The following is a 17,629-nucleotide window of genomic DNA, read 5'->3' as shown; positions in this document are numbered from 1 at the left end:
TACTCCATACATCCGATGCTGGTAAACTTTGCCAATGTCCTGGAAAGGACATAACACTTTTCCAAGGTGTAAGAATACCTATCGCTAATTATACCATGTCAGTGTAAATCCAGTGTTCCGACAAATCAGGGAATAAACTTTCGAACATATTATTAAGATTATATTCCACTGTGCTGACAACACTATAATCATTAACAAATTCATATGTTCTGGACATAAATAGAATTCATACATTATATATATATATATAATCATGAAATAAATCATGTGAACCATGCAACGTAAAATGTTATTTCTGATCTTTATTAATAAGTAAATCTGATTATACTGAAAGTTGTTTTATTTAGGGCATAAAACCCAACAAACTCCCACTTGCACTAATATAAAACAAAATGCCATTTCAAATAATCTCAACACCTTGATATACAAATCAAGTGTAATAGTAATAAACTCCTCGTAATAGGATTTGACAGGTTGAATTAAACACAACCTCTTCTCCACCATTACTCTTCCTTAATCACAAAATCCTTGATAATGTGAAATTCCTCTCTATATGTCTACTCTCTTGGGATACTGGATTCTATACTTTTGGCAACTACTTCTTGGTTATTCAGGAAGTAACACTAGTAGTTAAGGCAAGTTTGAACGGTGCCACAAATGTATAGAAGTTTCCTTAGACTGAATAGGTACCTTTCCTGCAACTTTAACATCCAATCTCTTTCTGGTAGACTAAGAGACTTCAGATAGGTTTTTGCACTTCTCCAAAATCACTACTCCACCCCCAGAGTAATCATCATTTTATCAACAGACTTTCTAGCACAAAGGCAAATCTAGAAATCTGATGTGCTGTAGTCTAAGAGTTTTAAACACACCCTTATTGACTAACATATAGTTCCTCTTCTTAATCTTAAGATTTTCTTGATTGTCTTCCAATATTCCTCTCCTGGACTAATCTGATACCTACTCATTACTCCCACTCAACAGCAGGTGTCTGGTCTAAGGCATACTAAAGCATATCTGAGACCTCTCACTGTTGATTTAAGAAATTCTTTCATGGCTTTATCTTTTCTGGAATAGTTGAGACTTTTCCTTAGATAAATAAAATCTATGCTTAGAAGTTCTGAAGCTTCTATAGATTGCCATTTGAAAGAAAATGCTTCAGCATCTTACTAAAGTAAGTTGCTTGCATTATAGTAAGTAATTACCAGGTATACCACAAGCCATAGGTTTAGATAAACTCAAATCTATAATAATAGGAACAGGAAGTTTTGTTAAATCCATTGAATAGACTTATTAACGAAAATTTCCTTTTATGTCCTTGTAATAAGAACTTTAGGTTACTCCATGTGAATGGATCAAACTATAGTTCTCTTGGCTTTTCTTCTTAGTTTCTTATCTTGACAATCCATTACTTGTTTAAACTCACAATGGATTTTGATCACTAGTGTCTTCCAAGTCATAAGAAGGTGAGTTCCTAGAAACTCTCCCACTACGACAAGGTACCGTGAATTATGTCTAAGAAAACTAAATGGTATTTACCTCTTCGGTTGTGTCAAGACGACAGAGGCAGTGGGATCATCATATGTCAAATAAGATGATAGAACACTTTTAGAATCAAGAAAAAATTATCTCCTTTATTTGCTACTTTATTTTCAGACTTAGTCATTTTCTTAGAAAAGTAGTATTTGTTTAAACAAACACTTTCTTATGTAATGACTATGGGATGGTCCACCCCTAATCACTCAGAATAGCTAACAAACATGCAAACCATGGTTAATAGTTCTAGCTTTTCTTAAGATTTCGATTAGGTCATCCATGAATCTAGTAATGATTTTCATTAAGTATACAACCATTGCATCATTCTGAAATTATATTACCATACAAGGATTTAGGCAACGACTAGTAACTAATTATCAATATGCAAATTGAATTTTTTGGGAGGTAAGTTTGGATATAATTCAAAAATCAAATTAATGATCTTTGAACTGCATATCTACTAACTTTTTCTCCACCCCTATCAGTTCGCAAGATCTTTAACCACTTACCTTAATGGTTTTCTCCATTGCTAGAAATTCATGAAATTTTTCAAACATTTCAAATTTCTTTTGCATAAGGTAAAATCTAGAGTGATCGTTTTTAAGAATACAACGAAAACTCATACCCACCCCTGAATGTACATCCATCTGCGAATGAGATGATCTTACTTTCAGTGGATATAGGCATATTAACTCTTTGCAGAGAATGATCTTGTCAAAACCACTATGAACAAGATACAAATAACATAGATTTATAAAACATGGTTGTAGTCTTTTGATGACTCAGGTTTAGTTACATTAAAGAGTTCTTAGAATAGTGTAAGTGGATCCTGGTCACAGAATACTCAACTCATACAGTTTGAATCCATTGATAGAAAATGGTTATGAAACACTTGTGAAAGTGTAACTGTATAATGAGTAATTCTTTCTTGGACCACCACTACTAATTTAACTCTAAGTTGATTTGCCCATACAAGTAGGAGATTTCTAAGATTGGGGATTTATATCATTTCGGGATTGAATTTCTAGGAGAAGATAAAATCAGCAAAGTGGAATTCTGTGAGCATTGCATACTTGGAAAACATCACAGACTGAAGTTTAAAACAGGGATACATAAATCTAAAGGTATATTGGATTATATACATTAAGATTTATGGGGCCTTGAAAAGACACCTACTCATGGAGGTAACACTTATTTTATGTCTATAGTTGATGATTTCTCTAGAAAGGTATGGATATTTCCACTTAAGAATAAAAATGATGCTTTTAAAAGGTTTATACATTGGAAAACACTTGTTCAAAATCTTACTAACAGAAAAATTAAAAACCTAAGCACAGACAATGGTCTGGAATTTTACAACAATGAGTTTGACATGTTTTGCAGAGAAACAGGGATTCAAAGGCATAGAACAATCAGATTAACACCACAACAAAATAGTGTAGCAGAAAGAATGAATAGAACCATTCTAAACAAAGCCAGATGTATGTTAATACAATCTGGTTTGTCACATAGTTTTTGGGGAGAAGCTGTTATGACATCTGCTTATCTTATCAACAGATCCTCCTCAAGTGTTATTGAATTTAAAACACATGAGGAAAGGTGGTCTGGTAAACCACCTGATCTCTCAAACTTAAGGGTATTTGGTTGTAGTGCATATGTGCACCAAAGTATTGGTAAGCTTGAACCTAGAGCTATAAAATGTGTTTTTCTAGGTTATCCTAAAGGAGTTAAGGGTTACCGAATCTGGTTAAAGGAAAAAGGGGGTTTCAAAACTATTATTAGCAGGGATGTTATATTTAAAGAAAATGAATTTCCTTGTTTACTTAAAACTAACCCTGCAGGTACATTAGACACTAACCCTGCAGGTACAATACAATTTGACCCTATTCTATGGAGATTGGAGGATCAAGAAGAACCTAATATCAATCAAGTGGAACCAGCTGGAAGAGAACCTGAAGCAGATGAGGATCAGGTGGAACAAACAGAGAACTCTAATAGAGAAGAACTACAAGCTAAAGAGCAACAGGGAGATGAAAATGAGGTTGACAGCCTGCTGAAACTCTAGATGATTACCAATTGACCAGAGATAGAGAGAAAAGGACACCTAAACCTAATCCTAAGTACATTTTCAACATTTGGAATGAAGATATAGCCTATGCTTTCATGACAGCTATGGAATCACTAAGTTCAGAGCCTCAAACATATAAAGAAGCAATGACAGGGCCTAATGCTAAGAAGTGGTTTAAGGCTATGGATGAGGAGATGGTTTCACTAAAGAAGAATAGAACCTGGGTAATCGTTCTGAGGCCTAAAGGGAAAAGAGTAATAACATGCAAATGGGTTTACAAGCATAAGAAGGGCAGATTCAAGGGAGAACCTGTAAGGTTTAAGGCTAGGTTAGTAGCTAAAGGATTCACACAGAAAGAGGGGGTTGACTACACTGAGATATTCTCACCATTAGCCAAGTACAAAACTATAAGGATTATGCTATCTATAGCAAATCAGTATGATATGGAAATTGATCAAATGGATGTTACTACAACTTTCTTACATGGAGAGCTAGAAGAAGAGATCTATATGGAGCAGCCTAAGGGGTTTGAAGTTAAAGGAAAGAACGAAATGGTCTGCAAACTGGTTAAGTCCTTGTATGGACTCAAACAAGCCCCCAAACAATGGAATAGAAAGTTTGATGCTTTTATGATAAAGCATGAGTTTAACAGAAGCTATCGTGACACCTGTTTGTATTACAAGGGAAGCTCTATAAAAGATGTCATCTATCTACTTCTATATGTAGATGACATGCTTATTATAAGCCATGAAAGATCTAGGGTTGATATGGTTAAAAGTCTGCTCAAGACAGAATTTGAAATACAAATCTTGGTAATGCTACAAAGATCCTTGGGATTTCTATTTTAAGGGATAGAGATAAAAGGAAAATTGATTCTTAGATAAGAAGATTACAATGAGAAAATTCTAGACAAGTTTTCTATGAGCGTTGCTAAGGTTGTTAAGCAACCAATTACTAGTCAGTACACTATATCTAAAGAGCAAAGCCCTAAAAGAGAAAAAGAGGTTGAAGCTATGAAGGATGTACCATATTCAAAAGTTGTAGGGTCAGTCATATATCTTATGGTAAGTACAAAACCTGATTTAGGCTATGCTATGAGTGTACTCAATAAATATATGGAAAATCCAGGAAAAGTTCACTGGTTGGCCATGAAATGGGTGTTTAGATACCTACTTGGGACAACTAAAGTGGGATTAGTCTACAAGCGACAAAATGCTAGCACTATAATAGAAGGATACAGTGATTTAGACTATGCTGGGGACATAGATAATAGGAGATCTACATCTGCCTATTTTTTCTTGCTTGGGGGAAATTGTGTTGGCTGGAAAGTCCAGCTACAACCTGTTGTGGCACTCTCAACAACAGAGGCTGAATATGTTGCCACAACAGAAGCTATAAAGGAAGCTATATGCCTAAAAGGACTATTGAATGAGCTTAAACTACTTAAAGGTGTTCCTACAGTGTACTCAGACAGCCAAAGCTGTATATTTCAATGCAAAAGCCCTATGTTCCATGACAGAACAAAACATATAGAAATCAAGTATCACTTTATACGAGATAAAGTGACTCAAGGTGAAGTAAAAATTGAGAAGGTGCCTACTGAGGACAACCCAACAGACATGGGTACTAAAATTGTGACTCTTAATAAGTTCACACATTGTATGAACTTATTAAGAATCGACCTAGGAGACTAAAAGTAGGACCTATCAAGCTAGGACTCTCAGAGATAAAATAAACATTACATCAGAACTGGTTATAAGAGGAATTAGGGTGGAAATTGTTGAGTAAATTCCACATATAACCAGTCCCTTAAATACAATATCCACATCAGCATATATCAACACATTTACAGCAGAAAAACAAAAAGACTCAATCCTAGGTGGCTTTGCCTCTACTAGACCAAGAACCAGGAGTTAGTTACAACTGTTTTTTGTAACTAACTCCCAGATCTTTGATCAACTGACTTCAACATAATATATAAGCAGAAAATCAAAGGCAAAACAGACTCGGAATAGAAAAGAGAGAGGAGTAAAGGAATAAACCCTAGTTTGAGACTTCTGCCCCAAGATCCAGAGAAGAGAAAGCAAGTTCTCGTGGTGAGGAGGTAGAAGGAAGGAAGTACATGCACAAAAACAGAAAACTGAGTTAGATTGAGAACAAAACATAGAAGAACAAAATCAAAAAGTGTACAAAGAAAGAATCGATTCTTGATCGTTTTCTGTGACAGGAAGCTCCAAAATATTGTAAATCGCAATTGTTGATATATCAAGCTAGATCTCTGAGATGAGCTTGACAGAGACGTAGCCCAAATTTTTGGGTGAATTCTGAAATAATTCTAGTGTTTTATCTCCCTTTCTCTTGTTTTTCATTTGATTAAACTAATCTGTGTGTGTTTGGGTGAAGATCCTAGGGTTTCTACTTAGGATCGAGCAAGTTCTTGTGAAGAACTTGCTCTGCTAGGGTTTCTAGTTTTCGAATCAGAGAGGCTGAGTGTGTGAGTTACGGCTTCTAGACTTTTCTTGAGAAGTCTTTAAGCTGAAGGATTAAATGACACAGGGTTTGGTGTCGTGTGGTTAAAATATTGCCGTTTTTGTCTAATATTACTTAGACTAAGGAAAGGTCAAAATTGACCTTGGATACTGATAATAAGTGTTTTGTTGGTGTAGGTTAAATTGGTCAAAAATCCTACATGTGTTATACTCGAAATTCGGCTATGCACTAGAAGTTGACACGTGTTCTACAGAAGGAATATGAATCAACTCAAGGAGTATAATAATGACAATGCATAAATTTAAATAACTCATTCTAATGAAGTGAAGTTGATAGAAATATTCAAACTCGCTAACTACACAGGCAAATGCGAGATAAGAATAATAACTATTAACTCATTTACTAAATGTGAGACAATATGTCCGCCTCGGGATGAAACATAGTATTAAAATTGTACAAGACAAGATATTCATGGTCTTATGAATCGATGACTCACGTACACAAGCAAGGTGAAAATAACTAACACTCAACCGTCTCGCGTTCTACACGACGTAGTGGTCATCTCACATCATCACTACAAATAGAAGAGTACTGCGAGATGAAGCATATCTACACTTAGCATTTTTTTCTATTAAGACGGATAAGAAGGATAACTCATATTCGACGAGATGCAATCTACTTAGTCATCATAATCGTTTAAAGGATAAAGACAAGGAGTAGTTGAGTAGTTATTAGATATTATCCCATGTGAAAATAAGTGAAACGTGGGGAATGTCCATGCTTCATCAGCAGTTGTAAATGAATCGATCCTAATAAAAATAATTGTCAACCGATATACCTATAAATAGAGATAGAATCCATGAGAAAAAGGACGGCAAAAAAAAAGAGAGAGAATTCTATTATTTACTATTATTGAAATTCATACTATGTATTCAAATAAATATCCCTAATAATGGACTCGTGGAGTATGCATGAGAAAAAGGATGGCAAAAAAAAAAGAGAGAGAATTCTATTATTTACTATTATTGAAATTCATACTCTGTATTCAAATAAATATCCCTAATAATGGACTCGTGGAGTATGTAGATTTTAACTACAAAACCACGTAAAATATCTAGTATTAATATTATTATGATTAAAGTCTACAGTAAATTTATTACGAAAAAGGCTATATATTCGGTTAACGAAAATCTGCGTTAGCAGTTTGGTGGTTTCATTGAGAGCCTTGGTGATAAAAACTCAGAAAAATCCCTCCTTATAAACACATATTCAAAACATAATTAAATGGCTGATAACATTCCACGTGAAGGCAATTGCCCAGAGGAAACTACCGATCGTCCTGGCAAAGAACCTATGGGGTCTCAGAGAACCAACACATCTGAAACACCACATTTAGTGAGGAACAATTGTAATTTCAATGCTGCTGGTGATCAAATCCCAGAAAGAAGGAGTGAGGATGCCTATGATCCTACCAGATACGTACCACTGGTAGAATTAGAAAATAGGCAACTTCGACAACGCTTGGCTGAATCAAACTGATAAAACGCTGAGTTGGAGCGAGCAGTTATTGTGACCAAGGCTGCACAGGGAATATTCCCTCAAAACCTACCTGATCCAACTGTAAGGAGACCGCGAGGAAGACCTTGAGCCTCCAAGACGAGGAGGCAGGAAAATAACCAAGGGAATCCTCCAAATACCTAAGAAGAACAACCTGGGAATACAAGAGATGTCCCAATGGATAGAGTAAATCAAGCCAATCAAAGTAATACAAGAAATCAAGAACATCAACGTGATGTTCTAGGAACTTCCCATAGATTTACAAACCAAGGGAATGAATGAACTGGCATACCAGAATCATCTTGCATGAATGCAGAGGCAAGACAACTGCGATTAAGAAACTAGAAAATTCCACATAACGATGGAAGAAATCGTGGAAACCAACCTAGGTCTAGTGGAGGCATCCACAATGGCCTTCACGCATAGATAGAGAGAATATGCACACTTACCTAAGTAGGGGACGTGTGTCTAATATCTTTTGAATAAGAAGACCAATGCGAGATTAAACGCGTGAAGCAAGCTCAAGCATAGGAGAATCACGATCCTACGGGCACATTAGGTCGACTGGAACAAATAGAAAAATGCAAGATGGGAGCAGATCTCAACGTTATTTTACTGACCAGGAGAGTATAAGTAACTAACATAGTTACCAGTCTAAAAGTTACTCAGGGACCAGGTCTGTAAGTAATTATGAGCAAAGGCATCACGAACCTGATCTCCGCAAAAGATTACACTGAAGGCAGCCAGACCTTCGCGAGCACTTGAATCGAAGTGCACCTGATTTGTGTAATCAACTTAACCAAAATGCAAATTAGCAACCTGTGAATTACATTAAATTACGAGTAATTTAATTGGATGATAAATTCAAAAAATATCAAGATGGAGAATATGGCAAGTTGCCAGGATATGACTCAGATGACGAAACTAAGCCATTCCACGCTGACATCTTAAATTCAGAATTTCCTCAAGGATTTAAGAATTCGCACGTCTCGCAATATGATGGGACCACAGATCCAGTCGCCCATTTGAATAATTTTCACACTATAATGCGAGCAAGCAATGTTTCTAACAACTTGTGTTGCATATTATTTTCAACTTCCTTAACAGGAGCTGTGAGCAATTAGCTTGATAAATTCACCAACCATTCCATAACATCTTGGGAACAATTGTCGAAGGATTTCAAAAAAACATTTTCAAGCTGCAAGAGACCATCGACCAGAGTCGTCATCTTTCACCAACATAAAAAAAAAAAAACTGGGAGAGTCCGTTAAAGCGTACTTGAGTCGCTTCAGTACGACTGCTGCAAAAGTCAGAAACTTGAATGATAGCATTCAACTCACAACCTTTCAAGCTAGGATCACAACTGATTTATCTACAGCAGGGGGTGAGTTATAGGATGCCTTGCAAGGTCGCCCTATGAGGAATATTAATGAATTTAATGAAAGAGCACAAATTTTTGTGCGTAAAAAGAAAGCATGTAATGAAATGAAGCTGTTAAAGACTTGCTCGAAAGATAAACCCAACACAAGTACTGCAACAGCGAGCACCGTCACAACAAAGGTCAAAAATCCCAATGAATCAAATACCAAAAGGGAAAGATTCATCAAAGGATAAAAAGAAACAAAAAAAAGCACGAGAAGTATGTACCCATTTATTTAGTATATATTGAATTGAATGAAACTTGTGAGAACATCTACCTCGCCAATGAAATGGGGTCGCATTTCATAGACCATAACCAATGAGGCACGCGAGGAACAAGCGAGATTCAACTAAGTACTATTGTTTCCACGAAGATATTGGGCATACCACCGAGGAGTGTCATCAATTGAAAGATGAAATTGAAAATTTGATTTCACGGGAATACTTTAGGCAATATGTGAGAACTAAACGAAATGAGTCTAATCAGCCTAATAACTCGAATAACCCAAGATTGTGACCTCCCCCCATAGAGGGCGAGGATATTTTAATTATTTTTGGAGGGCCACACTCTACAAGGACACATTGAAGAAGATGGGATTAGAAGAGGCAAAACAAAGACCATGCATGGTAAATTTATGCAATTTTATAGGCGACAGTGTTGCGAGCTAGCTTAGGCATAATCGAGCTTCCCTTAACTACAGGAGAACCACCGTTGTCTACGATGTAAATGCAAGAATGAGCTCGATAAAGCACTTGTCCTTGAAATTTCCTACGCATTCTAGAGTAGGAAGAGTTAGAGGCGACTAATTATTGGCTCGAGAGTGTTATCGAGTGGAACTTCAAAACAGAAGATCCTGTCATCAACTAATAGTAATTCTGACTGAAGAAATCAAGAAGGAAGAAAAAGATTTGGATCTTAGAATCCAAGATGATAACAACTAACTCAAACCAATTGAAGAGTTAGATGAGGTGATTCAAGATCAAAACAATCCCATAAAGTGTATTTATATTGGGAAAAGTTTGGAAGAAGAAGTAAAATAGAAATTAATCATTTTTTCGAAGGCAAACCAAGATCAGTTCGCTTGGAGCCACTCAGACATGGTTGAAATAAACCTAAATGTGATCTACCATCACCTCAACATTGACCCCAAATATCCAGCAATACATTAGAAGCAGCGACCATTAGATCTCGAGCAGTAAAGTACACTCAAAGAGGAGGTTGACAAATTGTTAACTAATGACTTCATACGAGAGGCCTTCTATCCCTCATGGATCTCTAATCCAGTCCTCGTACCAAAACCAAATGGCAAATGGAGAACTTGTATAGATTTCTCAAATTTGAATAAGGCATGTCCTAAGGATTATTTCCCACTTTCAAGAATCGACCAATTGGTAGATGCAATAGCAGGGTACGAATTGATGACTTTCATGGGCACATATTTTTGGATATAACCAGATTAAAATGCATGTTCCAGACTAGGAACACACAAGCTTTGTAACAAATATGGGACTTTATTATTATAAAGTCATGCCATTTGGGTTAGAAAATGCTGGAGCAACATGCCAATGTCTCATAAATGGTATGTTCGAAAACCATATAGGACAAAACATGGAGGTTGACGACATGTTAGTGAAGTTAGTGTAAAGCGAGGATCATACAAAGAACCTCGCAGAATGTTTTGCTACACTCAAAAAGTATGACATGAAGCTTAACCCTAAAAAATGTTCTTTTGGAGTTTCCTCAAGAAAATTTTTAGGCTTCATTGTGAATGTGAGAGGAATTGAAGCTAATCCAGAGAAAACAAAGGTCTTAATCGAGATACCTTCACCTACAACGCCAAAAGAAGTTCAGGCTTTAACAGGAAGGATGGCAGCACTCAATAGATTCATCTCGAAGTCAACTAATAAGTGTCTCCCATTTTTCAATGATTTGCGAGGCAATAAGAAATTTGAATGGAATGAAGAGTGCAAAAAAGCATTTAAAGGGATAAAGAGGCATCTGTCAACACCTCCAGTTTTGGCCAAACCAATAACTAGGGAGAGTCTATACCTTTATCTTGCAATCTTAGAACATGCCATTAGTGCAGCATTAGTGCGAGAAGAAGGTAAAAACCAACAACCTATTTACTATGTCAGTAAAAGGTTACTGGGGGCAGAGTCGAGATACCCACCTCTAAAAAAACTCGCACTATGCCTAATTCATGCATCTCGCAAATTGCGGCCATATTTTCAGGAACATCCTATTAAAGTCTTAACAAATCAACCATTGCGACAAGTATTATCAAAACCTGATGCTTCAGGAAGATTAATAAAATGGTCGATTGAATTAGGACAATTTGAAGTAACTTATCACCCCAAGGATTTCAATCAAAGGGCAAGATTTGGCTGACTTTTTTATAGAAGGAGTAAACTTAAAAGAAGACCCTGGTATAGAATGCGAAGCAAAAATATGGAAATTGTTTGTTGATGGGGCTTCAAATGAGATGGTCGGGGGCAGGAGTAATAATGATGTCGCCAGAAAACTTTAAATTCCACTATGCACTAAGGTTTTAGTTTAATACTTCAAATAACGAGGTAGAGTATGAGGCCTTATTAGCAGGATTGAGAATAGTCGAGACACTAAAAGTCAAAAGCATTACATGCTTTATTCACTTGCTGCTGATAGTGAATTAAGTATTGGGAGAATACCAAGCAAAAGACGTGAAAATGGCCAAATACTTAGAGAAAGTTTGGAAGAACTTGGAGAAGTTTGATTATTTTAAAATAGAACAAATTCTATAAGAGCAAAACTCTAATTCAGATGCCCTAGCTAAATTGGCATCTCAATTTGACCTCGATAAGTTAAACTTAGTATCGGTGGAGGTCTTAGACAAGCCACACATATGTGAAGAGGAAGATGTCGACATGATAGATACTTTCCCAACATGGATGACACCAATTGTCAAGTATCTATTAAGTGGAGTACTTCCTACAGACAAAACCGAGGCACGCAAACTCTTATATTTGATCCCACGCTACACGATGGTGGAAGGAAAATTATATAGGAGAGGTTATTCCATGCCTCTTTTGCGATGTGTGTTACTAAGCAGAAGCTTATGAAATAATCAAAGAAATTCATGAAGGTTTTTGTGAGGATCACGCAGGTTGGTAGAGCTTATCTAAAAAGTTAATCCGTCAAGGATACTATTGGCCAACTATCAATAAAGACACACACGAGTATGTCAAGAGATGTGACAAATGCCATAGGTTTTCACGTATACCTTGAGTACCACCAACCGAGCTGAGGATGATGACCTCGCCATACCCATTTGCAATATGGGGAATTGACCTAATTGGGGCTTTAAATTCAGGGCGAGGTGGAGCAAAGTATGCAGTTGTGGCAATCGACTTCTTCAAAAAATGGACAGAAGTCAAACCCCTGGTTTTAATCACGTGCAAGAAGGTTCTTGATTTTGTCATCAAGAACATCATATGTAGGTTCAACATTCCAATCAAGATAGTATCCAATAATGGAACTCAGTTTGATGGTAATTTATTCACTGAATTCTGTGAAAGGAATAAAATAATTAAGCGCTTCTCGTCAGTATCGAGGCCTCAACCAAATGGGCAAGTAGAAGCTGTTAATAAAACCTTAAAGGATACTATTAAGAAGAAGTTAAATGATGCTAAAGGAAGATGGGTTGACAAGATTCCATAAGTGCTCTGGGCCCACAGAACCACAGAGAAAAAAGCAACAGGACACACTCCATTTTCATTAACATTTGGCTCGGAAGCTATGTTACTTGTAGAAGTTTACATTGCAACCCATAGGCGTGAATTCTAAAATTAGGAATAAAACCAAGAACTTCTTAATAAGTCCTTGGATCTACTTGAAAAAATTGCAATAAGTCACAAATAACCAATGCTTCTTATCAACACCGTATCACGAGGTACTTAAATAAAAGAGTTCGAAAGAGGCGTGTTTAAAGTAGGAGATTTGGTGTTGAGACGTGTATTTGCAAATGTTTACCGAGTTTTTTGGCAACCGAATAATTATAAAGCTTAAGAAAGTAATGAAGGCGTAAAATAACAAGACTATAGACGACAAATTTTTACGTGGTTCAGGCGTTAATTATCCTTAGTCCACAAGTCCGTTTTCTTAGGCTCTTTGGCCGGAGATTGTACATACAAATATAACAGGGATGGACTTTACTCCACCTCCTGTTTTCCTCTTGAAGAAGAAGAAGCTTAGTGGGAATATTCTAGAGTTGATAATGGAATTATTGTAATGTGTTTACACAGAATAACCCTTCGGCCCTTAGGCAAAAATCTGAAAGAGAAGAAGTCAAGGATCGGAAACCGAATCCCCCACCCTGTATCCCTTTAGGTGTATTTATAGGTCGATCCTTTTGCATGGGCAATTTGGGGTGGATCTTCGCAAGGATGAACCCCCAACGTTGGATTGGTAGGTGGCATATTTTCCATGTGGCCTTTACTGATGTCAGATTGCACTGGTTGTACTGGTGGTGCTTTGAACGTGTGTCGCTTCAAGGCTGTTCTTATTTGAATTACCCTTATCCCTAGTCGTTGGATGGCATTGCATAGTACACAAGGACACGCATGCTATGCATGGTAGCGCGACATGGCGGACAACTCTTGACATTGTACATAGAAAAGCATGGTCATTGGGTCCGTAGCCTGATACGCATGGGTTGAGCTTCTGCGGGTCAAAGGCGTACCCCGAAATAGTGCATCCTATCTTGAAAAGATCAATTTTCCTAGTGTGAGCATAGGGTCCCCAACTTCTAGGGTCGAATGAGTCTCTGGATCACAGGCGTCTTCCTTAGGGCTCGAATCTGAAAAGACTTCTCGTGGGGGAATCTATTCTGTGATTCCTCTCACCTTCTCGGAGCACGGGGTGAGGCACTTGGGCAGCCTTAACGATTTCTTGAATTTTTCTAGATTAATTTCCACATGTCATGCTTGCAAAAATGCAGATAACATTTAATCCGAGCTCTCAGGACATACCGTGGTCTGAGAGCTTGCAATTTTTTCTCCTATTGGATTTTTTGCGCTCGTGGATTTTTTGACAAGACTTTTAATGTTGTATGTCAACAGCCGTCAAACCGAAGCGTCATTATGTGGGAGGCATGATTTCTCCTGCTTCCTTGTCAGAGTTTTAAAAGATGAATTCTAAACTTTGTTGCGCGTGTATATCTGGGGAACTCAAAATGACGGCGATTGGACTTGGGCAGTTTTTTCTTCGAGCATTTTCTACGATGCATGTAACGATGGGAGTCATCCATTGAGAAGTGAGGTATCCTTTAAACTTCTCACATCTAATCATCAGACATCTCTTGGGGCGAACCGAAGCGTCTACTTTGTGTGAAATGTGCCCCTTCCAGTTGTCCCATAAATACTAACAGTAATCAATCCATTTTTAACTCTTTTCCCGTCGAGTTATAACCTTGCAACTTCCTTTCTTCTCAGTCACATTCGAACGCTATTGTCTTCGAACACTGGTTATTGCCAAGGACGCCACACCGAAATTGCCTGCCTTATCAACTGGTAATTTTCTCATCTAGTTGAAAGTTTTTGTGGGAAACACAATGGTGTACTTGCTTCTGGGACACCAATTCCCAGTGGTGTCATTCTTGGGATTGATTGGGTCAAGTAGTGACCCTTCTCTTTTTGTTGTGCCAATTTGTAGATAGGTACACCGTGTCTTCCGCTGCACCGGCTGGTCCCTCCAATGCGGCAGAAAGCAGTTCCTCTGCCAGGAAGAGGCAGAAACTCGTTGTGACAGATTTTGGCATGGAAGGATCAGGGGATCACGCTCGGCCCCCTTACGCCCAACTAATTCTGGGCCAGCCTAGGGCCCTCCCTCGAGCTCCGTCAAGAACGCCTACTGTGGGATTTGCCTTCCCTAGGAGGGTAGTTCCTTTTGACCCTCTGAAATGCAGAGGAAGAAAGAGGCAAATCGGGCTTTGAAAGGGTGTCTAGAGACGAAGCAGCTACAAATTTTCCAACAAGAGACACTGATGTCGGTAGTCTGTAAGGCAGAGCTTACGAAGAAATGCATGTTGCGCCCCAGGCGAGGCAGAATGTAGAGGTTAAGGCCCTAGAGAACCAGCTAGCGTACAGGCTGGGGCGAGAGGCCGCTCCCTTCGCTACAAAGATCCTAGACCAGGTGGTTAGGATCGCCTCTAAACTGCCCATGGAGACTTGGGAAGCCTGCAGCAGTGCGGATGCTTTTGCGCTGTCTCATTCTGCAAAGCGGCAAGCCGTTGGGGTAAGTTTTCTAAGTGCTTGCTTTTTTATCTTCCCCTGCCTTCTGTTTTGACATTTCAAACTTGGCTTTATTTCTTAATAGGAAACCTTGCTGGCGAAGATGGCCACCGTGGAGGTTGGGATGCTAGTGGAAAAGTTAAAGAGGGTCAGGGTGTCAAACTGTGACCTGGACGCTGCCAACGAGACTCTCTAGGATGAGCTCACCGACGTCAAGTTCTAGATCGAGGTCCTGCGGCAGGCCAACCAACAGTTGGAGAAGGAGAGTGCCTACCAAGCTCGCTTCATTCTGAACATGAAGGTCGTTCACAACCTTTATACAGAGATTGTGGAGCGGATGTCCGGTGCGGGTCCTTCCTCTTCGTCAGGTGGTGCACAGCCATCAGCCTCCAGCCAACCCATTATTGAACCTATTTATTTTTTCTTTTCTTTGTATATCCCTTCCCTTAACTACACTTTTTCAGCCGTAGAGACAATTAACTTGCACAGGTCGCAGGGGGTTTTTAGTAGTTTGAATAGGATAATTTTTACTGTTCCTTTTTTAAAGACATGCTGTGATAGACTGTTTAGGGAGTGGTTGCATTTTTCGAAGCATCTAGTTCCAATGGCCAGTGTTTCAAACTTTTTTCCCTTTACTCTTGATCGTCGCTTGGTTGATTCAGAAACTGTTTCTTTTTTTCCCTCCCTTTCTTAGGGCTCTGATGTTTTTCGACTCGTTTCCCAGAGGGTCATTTGTTCAGAGCTGGATAGGAAGTGGCCCTTTTCCATGAAACGAGGTCTTTTAGTGTCCTTTTCCGAGTCTGATTTTTCTACAAGATTAGGTCCTGGGAGCATTATTTGCGTTTTCCCTAGAGTTAGGAAATTTCCTTACTTTGGTCCTTGCCAATTTCTCGTTCTAGCCTTCTATGCAACTTACTGGGCCAAACTCTTCGTGAAGTTCGCGGAGATATGTTAGTAGGGATTCAGGCGCGTTCTTTTGATTTCAAATTTTTTTTGGCGAATGTGCTTCTTTTCTCCGATTTAATTCTTGAGCTTAGTTAGTGAGGGAAGAACTTAAGGTTATTTCTCTTGGGGAGACTTTGGTTAAGTGTGTTCCCCACTTTTGTTGCATGTTAGGTTGAACGATTTCGGCAGATGGAAGTAGGATGTTGTCGCTGTCAGCAATTGGATATATCATAACCCACAAATGAGTTGAGAACTTTGGGGCTTAAAGTCTCAGCCATTTGCTTTGAGTCTAACTTGTGTTTCTTTCCAATTTCCGAAGAGGAGTGTTGGGTGTATCTTTGCTTTGCACCCTTCCACGGAGGTCTTTAAGAAATGCATGGCCACCTTCAGGCTTCTGGGAAGGAAAAACCTGAGTTTAAGGTGAGAACCTGATTGTATATCAAACAACCCTTTCTATGGCACCAATCTCGTAAGGGAGACTCTAGGCTAGTCATTGGTTTCTTGAGGGGAAAGCTGGGCCTGTGCCCTTAAACGATCTTCCTTGCGTAGGGGTTTACTTCAGCAAACATCATGTCGAGTCTCGTGGCAGTGAGCTTTTGGCTTTCACTAAGGAAGGAAAAAAGCGCATGAGCTGGGACATTAAATTTTCTAGTAAACACCAAAGGGTGAAGTATTGTTGGGTTCACGGGAGTCATGCTAGACTTTTGTGAAGCAGGCTTCAACTTTCGGGGAGGAAGGGTAAAGTCGCCTAAAAGTTCAAGCGTAGACTTTGCTTGAAGGGATCAAGGGGAAGAGCATCACGAGGAGTAGGATAGACATCAAGCAGCCTTCCAATTCGGGAAGGAGGGTTGAAGACGCATCGTACCCCCAGTGATATTTCTTGCACAAAAAACAACGTGCATGCGAGAGTTATGTTGAATTTTTATGTAACAAGCTTCAACTTCTGGGAAGGAAGGCTGAAGTTGTATAAAAATTCAAGCTTAGACTTTTCTTGAGAGGATCAAAGGGAAAAGCATCACGAGGAGTAGGATAGACTTCAAGTAGTCCTTTCGATCCGGGAAGGACGGTTGAAGACGTATCGTACCCCCATTGATCTTTCCTGCACGAAAAACAACGTGCATGCAAGAGTCATGTTGAATTTTCATGTAACAAGCTTTGGCTTCTGGGAAGGAAGGCTAAAGCTGTATAAAAAATTCAAGCTTAGACTTTGCTTGAAAGGATCAATGGGTGGAAGAGTCGTTGGGAGTAAAGCAGACTTCAAGCAACCCTTCCCTTTCGAGAAAGGCAGTTTAAGACGTGCAACACTCCCAATGATCTTCCATGCTTGGAGAATAGGTTGGGGGAGGT

The 17,629-nt window shown here is 38.6% G+C and overlaps 2 protein-coding genes across 2 annotated transcripts; both read left to right on the top strand.

Moving 5' to 3' along the window:
* The first annotated feature begins 4,524 nt into the window (after positions 1-4,524).
* On the top strand, positions 4,525-5,298 carry LOC133034504 (secreted RxLR effector protein 161-like). The gene has a single exon (XM_061109598.1). The coding sequence runs from the start codon at positions 4,525-4,527 to the stop codon at positions 5,296-5,298; it is 774 nt and encodes a 257-aa protein (XP_060965581.1).
* Positions 5,299-12,359: 7,061 nt separating this feature from the next.
* On the top strand, positions 12,360-15,040 carry LOC133034503 (uncharacterized). The gene is made up of 4 exons (XM_061109597.1): positions 12,360-12,749; positions 13,352-13,424; positions 14,540-14,617; positions 14,760-15,040. The coding sequence occupies exons 1-4, from the start codon at positions 12,360-12,362 to the stop codon at positions 15,038-15,040; spliced, it is 822 nt and encodes a 273-aa protein (XP_060965580.1).
* The last annotated feature ends 2,589 nt before the right edge of the window (positions 15,041-17,629 follow it).

The sequence above is a fragment of the Cannabis sativa genome, chromosome 2, assembly GCF_029168945.1.
Source record: "Cannabis sativa cultivar Pink pepper isolate KNU-18-1 chromosome 2, ASM2916894v1, whole genome shotgun sequence".
NCBI lineage: Eukaryota > Viridiplantae > Streptophyta > Magnoliopsida > Rosales > Cannabaceae > Cannabis > Cannabis sativa.
The sequence above is the reverse complement of the archived record's forward strand: the minus strand, read 5'-3'. Positions and strand labels throughout refer to the sequence as shown.

Bases quoted from the DNA above. Each gene is read 5' to 3' on its own strand.
- LOC133034504 (XM_061109598.1), top strand. From the start codon at position 4,525: ATGAGCGTTGCTAAGGTTGTTAAGCAACCAATTACTAGTCAGTACACT.
- LOC133034503 (XM_061109597.1), top strand. From the start codon at position 12,360: ATGACCTCGCCATACCCATTTGCAATATGGGGAATTGACCTAATTGGG. The intron at 12,750-13,351 runs GTTGACAAGATT...GTGTTTACACAG, and splicing joins ATGATGCTAAAGGAAGATGG to AATAACCCTTCGGCCCTTAG. The intron at 14,618-14,759 runs GTAATTTTCTCA...GCCAATTTGTAG, and splicing joins ATTGCCTGCCTTATCAACTG to ATAGGTACACCGTGTCTTCC.